The sequence below is a fragment of the Dermacentor variabilis genome, chromosome 3, assembly GCF_050947875.1.
Source record: "Dermacentor variabilis isolate Ectoservices chromosome 3, ASM5094787v1, whole genome shotgun sequence".
In the NCBI taxonomy this organism is placed as follows: domain Eukaryota; kingdom Metazoa; phylum Arthropoda; class Arachnida; order Ixodida; family Ixodidae; genus Dermacentor; species Dermacentor variabilis.
In genome coordinates this window covers 129,521,027-129,531,322 of record NC_134570.1, presented here as the reverse complement: position 1 = coordinate 129,531,322, position 10,296 = coordinate 129,521,027, and the positions used below count along the sequence as shown (strand labels likewise).

The 10,296-nt window shown below is 43.5% G+C and overlaps 1 protein-coding gene across 1 annotated transcript; it reads left to right on the top strand.

Annotated features, from left to right (window-relative positions):
• The first annotated feature begins 466 nt into the window (after positions 1-466).
• On the top strand, positions 467-8,027 carry LOC142574177 (glutathione S-transferase 1-1-like). Its single transcript, XM_075683327.1, has 5 exons — positions 467-642; positions 1,188-1,246; positions 4,626-4,767; positions 6,001-6,171; positions 7,868-8,027. Exons 1-5 carry the CDS (start codon positions 502-504, stop codon positions 8,003-8,005), a joined length of 651 nt encoding a protein of 216 aa, XP_075539442.1. The 5' UTR covers positions 467-501; the 3' UTR covers positions 8,006-8,027.
• The last annotated feature ends 2,269 nt before the right edge of the window (positions 8,028-10,296 follow it).

The following is a 10,296-nucleotide window of genomic DNA, read 5'->3' as shown; positions in this document are numbered from 1 at the left end:
CTGTAAAGCTGAAGAAGCTGTTATCTTGTGTGGCTTGAGTTCAGTGATTTACACATCCTCTGCTGGCGCATAAGCATATTCCCGGTTTCGCGGCCTGCCTATAAACGAGCAATTTATGCTTGGCACTTGTCATGTGGGCACCATAGGCAGCTATATATATTGCTTGTTTTTCTGTTGTTTTTTTCATTGCTTTTAAATATTCAATGCGTCTAACCTAATGCCTCTAAACAAACCTCTCATACTGCGCGATTGCCATGTGTCCACCACAAGCACGTCGACATTTTGAAAGCGCTGTTACCAGCAAACGCCCTCTTTGCTATTTTTCGCAGTGTGCTGCATACGTCTGTTGTTTTCAAGGCCTTTATTACCAGGACCCGTCAGGTGTTACGCCTGCTGCAGCCTTGGGACTGAGGTTTTTAAATGCGCTTCTCGAAACTATTTCGTATCATTCGCTGTAGGTCTGCGGTGGAAGGAAGGTGGCACGTACACTTGGTTTGAGTCATGACCATCACTCTGTATAATATAATTGGCAGTCCGCCCTGCAACTTTGTACGCACACTCGCAAAGCATTTGGACATAGATGTGAAGCTCAAGAATTTGGACTACATCAACAAGGAACAGTTTAGCGAGGAATACCTCAAGGTGTGTCACAGCGAGATAAATATAAGTTGTGAGATATTAGATATTTGTGCGTTATGTTATATGACTGGTTCCCGCGAACAGTGTTTTCCCTGCCTAAATTGCTACACCTGAAATTCTCGTTTGTAATCTAATACAATATAGTCTGGTTCTCCATTTCGCCATTTCACGCTGCAGTGGATCAGATTATTTACAGTAAACTACAACCTAGGCGCGCATATTTTGGACCTGATGTACCTGATTTGCTTTTCCCTTTGGGTAAGCAACTGCTGAAATAATGCTACCGCTTTGGGTACTATTGTTTTCAGTGTATTGACGTTCTCGCTCTTGTTTTATAGTGGTTCTTCACAGTTTGTAGTAGTAGGTACTGATGGGGGATCCTTCGGTGCCCGCATGGTTCGAATGGAGTCTCCACCTTCGGAATTATGTGCTATCATTGTAACTATTTGTAGCTTTCCTTGCAGTGTTTATAGAGCATGTATTTAATTAGGGCAGTGGTATTGGTAAACTGGGCTGCGACAAACCTATTTTCTCACTCGGTATTCCAGATCAATCCATTCCACAAGGTTCCTGCGATTGACGATGATGGTTTCATTGTCTATGAAAGGTAAGGCTTCCGACACTATGTTGAGACTATGCTGAATTGTGCACAATTTGGAGGCCGAGGGACTTTAACAAATCTATACTACTCGAGATTGATGTGATGTTTGAGTATCTACGTTCTCGTTCCCTAGAAACGTGATATGATTTACTTTCCCTATCTGCCGTTATTACCTTTCATCCCCTAAGGTATTTTCACAGCAACAGATTCGATTTTTTTTTTCTGTGGCGAAGCAGCATCGGGGTACATTGCTGCCTACGCTCAGATCCCAGCGCTCATTTTTCACCACCTCGAAACAGAACGGTATAATAAAGGTGTGTTTCTCTAAACTTATAGGAAGGCCTGGCACAATGGCTAAGAATTCAGTTTGAGAATAAGAGAGCTTACCACCTCGCAAGAATAGATTGTGCCATGAAGGTGTTAAATTCATGTCTGCACAGTAGCTCGATGTCCGCACCCTCTAGATTGTGAAAGATGGCGTTCTTTCGAACAAAAATTACCCAATTATGCAAAACAAATAAATAACAGTGAAATCATCTTTTATTGAGGACGAACAAGTAAATTAAAGAAAGAAAGCTGCAGAATCTATCCGTTTGTCAGAAATCTCGCTTAGCAAACTGTATCTGATGTTTATTTCGGGTGTCCACCAATCAGTACGGTTACGTCTGAATATATTGTGCGCGCTTTAACGCACGCAAAGAAAGTATTGTCGCATGAGTGCCATGCATGATTAACAAGGCTGCAGAAGCATGGGCGCTGGAAGTATTACGAGGAGAAAATATCAAGAAAAAGTTGTATTTTCGCACGAAAGGCAAAGCAAACTAGCGATAGTAAATTAGTGGACAGCCATACGAAGTAAGGATAGTAGTTTTACCGGGCGTAAAAGCTTGTAAAAAGGAATACTAGCTAAAGTAAAAACATGGTGTCATGCGCGAATAAGGAAACACGAACACATCTCACTCGATTACCACAGAAACTCGATGTCAAAACGCTCCAGTCAGAAAACGTGGTAGCAGCAGCGAGTAAATGGAGCTTCGTGCGGCCGCTCCCATGAACGCGGACGACGTCACGAAAACACAGTGCGGCGCAGACTCTGTACCAGTTGCACATGGCTTTCAAGGTCGAGTGGCCTGGCCGGGCGCGAGTTGCCGGCCGAGCTGTTTGGTGTGGAACGTGACCCCATACCGACGCTCCCCTCGAAGCCTAGCGGGCGACTGAAGGCGGTGTGCTTCTTCCCCAATTTCCGCCGCTGCGTTCCCGAGAGTTAGCCACGGTCACCGGCTCATCCTCACACGCGTTCACTATGACATAACAGCATACGCCCAGATGCGAAGATTTTGTCGCCCTTCGACTTTACGCGGAACCACACGGCGACGCCGACGGCGCGTGGACTGTCCACATAATTGCTATCGCAATAAAAGTGCGCGTAAGTTGATATGAGAAAAGTGAAAAACGTGATGCTCGGTTCATGTGTATTGTGGAGGGTGCGTATATTCTGCTTCACGTTTTATCGTGCCCATGGCCATATTTGTGACTACGTGTGCTTAAGTCAGCAACTACATGCACAATGCACAAGCGTGAAACTGGCTTTTCGTTGATATAAAAAATGGGGCATAGTTCCTTGCACACTACCCAAAATATAAAGCGTGTGATTTGAGCCAACTAGAAAATCACTGGGTTCTCAATGATTATCTGCAATGAGAATTTGGTACTTCTCTAATTCCCACTGTTGCATTTCGAACACAAAGGTTTACAAGCCGATGTTTCATACTTAAGGAGAAGGCAAACAATTAAGGAAATTATTTGAAAACGCATGAGCCGTATTTGTAATTTGGCTTTTGCATGTAGGGGACGGTGCATGACTTGGGCTTGAAGTAGCGGTGACCTAATTTTAAGACGCTTCTTGCCCTCATGTGATCTGAGTGAGCTCCGAAGTCGTGATACGCACGGCTAGTTCACAGTGACACATGCCGGTGTTGGTTCAGGTAAAGTTTTCGGCAGAAATAAGCTCAAAGATAAAGGAAAGGATGTCTACATTCCACGTTAATCTTTTTTTGCGAAGCCAATGTCACTGGTTTATTCCCATTTTCGAAGTTTCGCGGAATATTTTTCTAAGCCTGGCTTGGTTGCGTGGCCGTGTGACCTAATCGGGCTGGTAAGTAGTGCGGCAAGCTCTCTCTGGAAACCGTTTTACATGCCCCTGACGCACCCCAACGTTTGCACCATCATTAATACGAGCTGAAGACCTCGGTAAGAACAGAGAAGCTCATTAAGATTGTACATCGCTGATGACATAAAAAAATGAAGTTTAACTCATATGCAAGGATAAACCATGTAGGATTCAAGCATCTTCACCGTTTGCACAGTCTGGTTGGTTTTCTGAGCCGTATGCCGGATTTGCGTTGTGCCTGCTTCATACAGCCTGCTTTTCTTTAGAATAGAATTTTATCAAGTCGTTTGTTAAAAATAGTGTTCTTCCCTCTCTCGGAGGGACACGTATGAAACAACCGAGACATCCTTCCGTGACTAATTACAATGTACATGCGGGAAAATAAACTTATTGTCCTTATGATACGTTACGCACTTCTCGGTATCTACCAATTTATTTAAACCCACTTTTAACTGTTTTTATTGAACCTGGCCAAATTGAGTGACTGGGTAGATATTGGCCTCAACCTCTCACACGCCAGCTTGTGTCGCTACGTATGTATGTATGGGTCAAAAGCGAGTCATCTATACACACATATTTTTTTTTTCCTTACTATACATTCGTATATGTGCCTCCATGCATGGACTTCATGGCATTCCCACTAAATGACACGGCGTGCCCGAGTGTGTTCACGGCGTGCTCGGCGTTCGCGAGTGTGTAGCGAGACAGCATAGTCGTCTCATACATGACGCCTTTCGGCGGCGAAAATAAAGCGTGTCGCTGCGTTTCTCGAATGCTAATCGCATTACAGTGGAAATTCATCGTGAAGCATTTTCTGACAGAACTATTGCTTTGTTCATGATGGAACACATTTCGAATTTTCCAAATTGAAGCCTAGGAGTACTGGTGTCAAATTTGCTTAGCAGTAATAGTAAGAGAAGCAACATTTTAGGAATATCCCTCTTTGAAGTGAGCTAACAGCCTCCTAAAGTGTGCGTCAAGGAATTAGGGATGACCTTAACTCTCGAATGAATGCATTTTAGCATATTTTGGCGATAACTATTTCTAACGAGGCGCAAGCCACTTTATTGTTCATATTCAATTTGATCCTGGCGACATGTGCCCTAAGTTGCAAATTTCAATAATTTATTAGGAAATAGCTACCTGAAGATGGCGATATACAATTGCGAAATGGAAACACGCATACAGACACACCGTATGCACTTACTTTCACAGCAATGCCATTGCCTACTACTTGCTCCGCAAGTACGCCCCCGATTCGGAGCTCTACCCGGCTTGCATCAAGACTCGCACCCACATCGACCAGATTCTTTCATCACTTGTCACTACAATCCACAGTGAATCGGGAGTGTTCATCGTAAGTACCCTATGTTTTTTTCGCTTTTGTATTCGGAAACTACGATATGATTATGAGGCACCCCGTATTAGGCGACAACGGAATAATTTTGGCCACCTGGGCATTTTTAACGCGCACCCAAAGCATACTGAAGGGTGCTTTTACATTTCGCCACCATCTAAATGCGGCCATCGAGATCAGGATTTGATTCCGCAAGCTCGGGTACAGCAGCCCGACTCCAAAGCAACCATACAAGCATGGTGGTTTACCCAGTTATGACTTGCATTCTCTTGATAACTATAAGGTGTTCATATATCTTCGGTATGATCGTCTTGAGAAGCTATTAAGAGAGGTCAAATATTTTGTCTGTGAAATGCATCGTACGTATACTATTACGACACGCTAGGCAACACGTTTACGGATCCGCGAGCTGCTAGTACGACTAGCAGCTCTCAAACGTGGTATGGGCATGTTCTAACTGTTTCATTGAGAAGTAAATTACGCACGCCGTTTAAATACGAAAGGGCTGAGGATCGACGTGCGCAAAAGCTTGGGTTGTAGATGTTACCTACGGGCTAAGTGAATATTCGCTAAGTGAGGGCGTTACAGGGGGCTCTGTGATTAAGCGCGGAATTGTCTGTCCTCGGTGAGCTTAATAGGGCAAGTAGTTTAAAGCAATGTTGGTTATTTGCAAGAGTTAAGCAATTTTCTCCTTGGAATTGAGTTGGCGAGTTTTGAGAGCCACAAGGAAAAGGCGTTGTCAGATTAATCATCCCAGAGCATCCTGCATAAGTATATCGACGGCACGCAACCACTTTTGAGTCACGGCTGAAAACGTGCGGGCAAGCAAGAAACACTGGACTTAACTGAATATTTGCATTCATGTTGGTTCATAACTTGAGGAATCCCTATCCCAGCTGAAAATGACCGCCATAAGCATGCGTGTGGCGTTCGCATAACAGCGTTTGTAAATATTGTCTTATGCTTCAATGTAAATATGTACCCACTTCCGCTCGTAGGTTATATATTTACCGATGCGTACCAAAATAAATTTTATTGTTCAAAGTAGGTCTGTCTTGGTGTATCTGTTTCTTTCTACGTCTTCATTCAGTCGCACTTACACACTCTATCAGGTGAATGCGAGTTACAACCTTTCCTGATCATGGAATAAGGAGCAGTTGGCATTGTGTTGATTCGCCTACATGATCATTTGTTGTCAATAAAGTGAAATATGTGTACATTTGTTTCGTCCAGGGTCCTCGAGTCTATCAAAAGACCAAGCCAACGACTCAGGAGATTACGGCCTTTGAACAGAATGTGCTTCGAGGGCTAGAACACCTCATCGGTGAGGGCAAGTTCGCGGTCGGCGACACCTTCACCCTCGCCGACATGGCCTTGACAGCACGCATAATTGTGCCCCTTGAGGTAATGGCTCTTCCTGCTTGCACCACCTGAGTCAACATTTCCCTCAGATTCGTAAACATGGCCAGTCACCAGCCTATCTTAGCCTGTCAGGCGTTCGCAAAGCGAAAATTTCTGGACGTTATCGCGACGGCTGCACAAATTTTAAAGTGCCTCAAATACAGAAGTTTTTAATATTGTCCGTCGAGCCGTGCACTTTAGAAATGCATTTCTTGCGCTAAAGTTATTGTGTCACATGTCCTCGGGATGTTTCGCGTTGACAACATCTATTATTTACCCGACATGAGGAAATATAGCAAAACTATTAGGAATTTTGGCTTAGACTATCCAACAATTAAATTTAGGAATAAGAAACAAATTCTGCTGTTTTACGTGCTAATTAAACCACGGCTTGATTTTGAGGGACGCTGTGGTGGGCGACATCGGCTTATTTTCGACCACCCGAAGTTCTTCAACCTGCACCTAATACACGTCACACAGGTTTTATTGCACTTCGCCCCCAGCGAAACACAACCGCCACAGCCGCCGCTTCCCGTACGCTTACGGGCGAAACCGAACAACCAAAGCCAACTATTTGGTCGACAACGGCGGAAGCAGCCAAAAAATAAGAATAAGGTTGGGTTGCAGTTCAGGGGGTGCTCTCGATAGTTTTGCAGCAGTTCGGCGTCACCTTCTTTGTAGAACGTTAAGATCAAAAGACAGCAAAATCGGCGTAGAACTTTCTTCATGCAAGTAATTTGAGCAAATACCAAGGCAGAACGCTCAATGAGGTCAATTGTATCGAAGCCGACTTCAAGCCTAGAGCACATAAACAGCAAGATGCCTTGTTATAATGTACTTTTATAGATAGTTCCATACACATGCGGTAGCATGTTGTTCGAATTTTTTTTCTCGTGTCACAGATCTTATAAATATTTTTCATTTCATATGAGAGGTATAGAAACATGATGTAGGAATTTGTTAGCTGAGTTGTCAGTTAGGAGTGACAATCAAAGACTAGAGCTTGTACTATGCGCGGTATTAGCCTGTAAGCTTTCTAGCCAGAAAGTCCGCGACGGCGCGGTTTTGCCGCATGAAAATAAGTCTACGCTACTCCCCAAAACTTGCTTCACGAACTTTCTCTGAGCCTATGGCAAATTGACGGCTTCCATGGGAAGTGCATTATAAGTTTGCTGTGCACATTAGTACGCTTATTACGCGACTGGTTGACCGATATAAAGGTAGACGATGCGCATGATCTTCCACTTCAAGGGAGGTAAGGGGTGCAGCAGTTTCATTGTGTATTCTTAGCATCAATTGTTTGGAACCGCCTTGGCTTTCTCAGGATAATTCCATAAGCCTAATTCTTCATGGTATCATACTGTGCCTCGCTTGTAGTAGACGTATGTTGTTGTCATTGTGACTGGTGCCTTGTAACCAGCGCAACGACTGCATCGCCCTGTTTAGCAAGTGACGCTATTCGGCCAATTGGGGGACAGCTGAATTATGGGCGATGCCCACCATACGCGAAAGAGTTCTGTCATGTCTGTCTGCATGGGTTTGTGTTGCACTGTACTTACCGCTGCATTGTCTGGCAGCAGCTCTCATGAAACCGAGATTGCTGCCAGTGCCTGCGAGCTGCCTATATCAAATTCAAGCATTCGTCTACTGCACACTTGACCTGAGAACTTAACCACTGTCCAATTATTGTGCATTTCAGAACAAGTTCGTGGACCATTCCAAGTTTCCCAAGCTGACAAGCTACTACGACCGTGTCAAGCGCGAGCAGCCTCACTTTGAGGAAATTTACGGGCCAGCCATAAATAGCTTCAAGCAGATGTTCGATAACCTAAAGTAGCTTTAGAAGCGATAATAAAAAATCCAGACGCATGTTGTAGGAGTACTTTTCTTGTTTATAAAACATATGTTGTTTTCAAGTTGTTCGCAGAGGTCATTATACGTGATACGGGTCTAAATGTGTTATTTGTGCTCGTGTGTGCCTCTACCCGTGCTTTTTTTATTTATATCCTTATACCTTTAGTAGGGGTGCACGGTTACTCAACAACCTTGAATAGTAAACCACAAAACGTCTTATTTGATTCGGTGATCTAATCGACTATGCACTGTTTGCAAATGCGTATATCTTTCGAATAGTTCGAAACGTCAGCTCCACCATGCCACATGAAATTGAAGCACTGGTGCCGTAAACTTTCGCCCTTGCATGCGCAGTAGCACAGCTATAAAACCTCAGGACTTATGCAGTGGATCAGGTGACATCACTCAGGTAGCCATACTTTACAGGTTGTGCAGTGATCATTCGCCCACTATGAAGAACCCTGTGCTTGCGAGTCAACTACTAATTTGCGCCTATGGCTCCATTGGCGTCTTAATATAAACAACGCTTTATAACGTGCCATGTAATCACAGAAAATTGGAAACTATAATACTGGGATATGAACGTCGTTTTATAATAATTCTAATAACGGCTTTTAATTATTCAAAAACTATTCAATATTCGATTAGATTCTGGCAATATTCTTTTCCTATTCGATTCGGCCACGAGAATCACCATTTCTCACTTTTAGCCTGCTTAATCCCACGTTTATGCTGAAAGCAAAGCATCGCATAGATGTGCTAGGCCACTTTCATGCGAATAGAATGGAGTGGCTACTGCTGTTTGGATGAAAGTGAATACCTGCTGGTGCGTAAACACCTAATAGAGAGCCCTAGAATGAGCACATAAATTTGCAGCTCTTACATTACATAATTATGAAGGCGTATATGCTTATGGGGAAGACAATAAAGGCAGCGAGAATATAATATTAGCGAGAAATTAGAAATGAAAATTTGTAACTGTTGTGCTACTAAAAAATGGAACTGAGTTGTGGTAACAGTAATACAAAGATGAAAACCTTATCAGACACATACGTTGTGCTCCTCGTACCATGGCTGAGTCCATTTAGGAACACTTCCTACATTTACGCCGAGTGCCTCCTGCACCTCGTTGCCCTGCCTATCCGCTACACCTGGCCTTTCACCCAAAGGCCATGGCCTGTGCACTAAGCGCGAGAAACCCATGCCAGATACGGTAGGGTTTTTGGAAAAGTCCGGCATATGCAAAAAAAGGAAAAAAAAATGAAGTATGCGGATGCAGCCCAATGAAATCTCGCTTATAGGCAATTCCGTTCTGAAGGAAACAGGCGAAGTGCTCTTAGGTACAGCCACTGCGTGGCCAAAAGCTAGAAATAAGCCTTTGCTGGTGCGGCTGAGGAGAACTCAGCTCTACCCAGGGGAGATTACGGCTGCTTTAATGGGCATTGGAAATATTTTTCCGCACAGCGCACACTACAGGAATCTGCGAACGTGAAGTTTCTTTATGTAATTCATCATAGTACCCATACGGAGACACTGGGGGTCTCGCGCGGCAAGCAAAATTCCGAGTACATGTGTACGTGCTCAGAAATGCAAAACATACCGCTTGGCATTGAGCGCGTCGAGCTTAGGCTTTTTCATTGTTGTGCAAAACTTGCGTGGACATGGTCATTTGCAATTCCCAATTGAGGCGTTGGGAAATTTCCTTCACGGTTTTCATGAATGACACGAAAACCAATTATTGATTTATTTTGTTACTTACGAGATACAGCAGGCGGTGTGTGCTCATGAAGAAGGACCAAGATTACTAAACAAGAAATGTAGAAAATATACAAGTATTTAGAAAACTAACAATCAGGAGGTAATTCTTAAACTGTGAAATAAGTAATCAGTCCCTTCGAAATAATCAGTACCGCTTAGCAATGACAGTGGTAGAATCAGTGCTGCATTCATCTACAGTGCCGGTAAGAAAGGAAATTTCAAAACGTGAGTTTTTGAATTATAGAGAGTTGAATATTTGCAATGATGATTTCTAGTTAGCAGTGATGTGAATGGATGGACATAGGGATCAGGATGCTGTGAAAATTTGATATTTTTTAGGAGAAGAGAAAGTTTAAGCCTCAGGACTTTCCTCCGTAGCTGCATAGGTCTGGTTGCCATGCATTCAGGCGAGAATTGTAGGGGTGTTGGTTTTACGGTACCCGTGAAAAATACACATACCTGCTATTTGTTAAACCAATACGAAAGCGATATTATTGTGTTTAGTGTGATGATTCA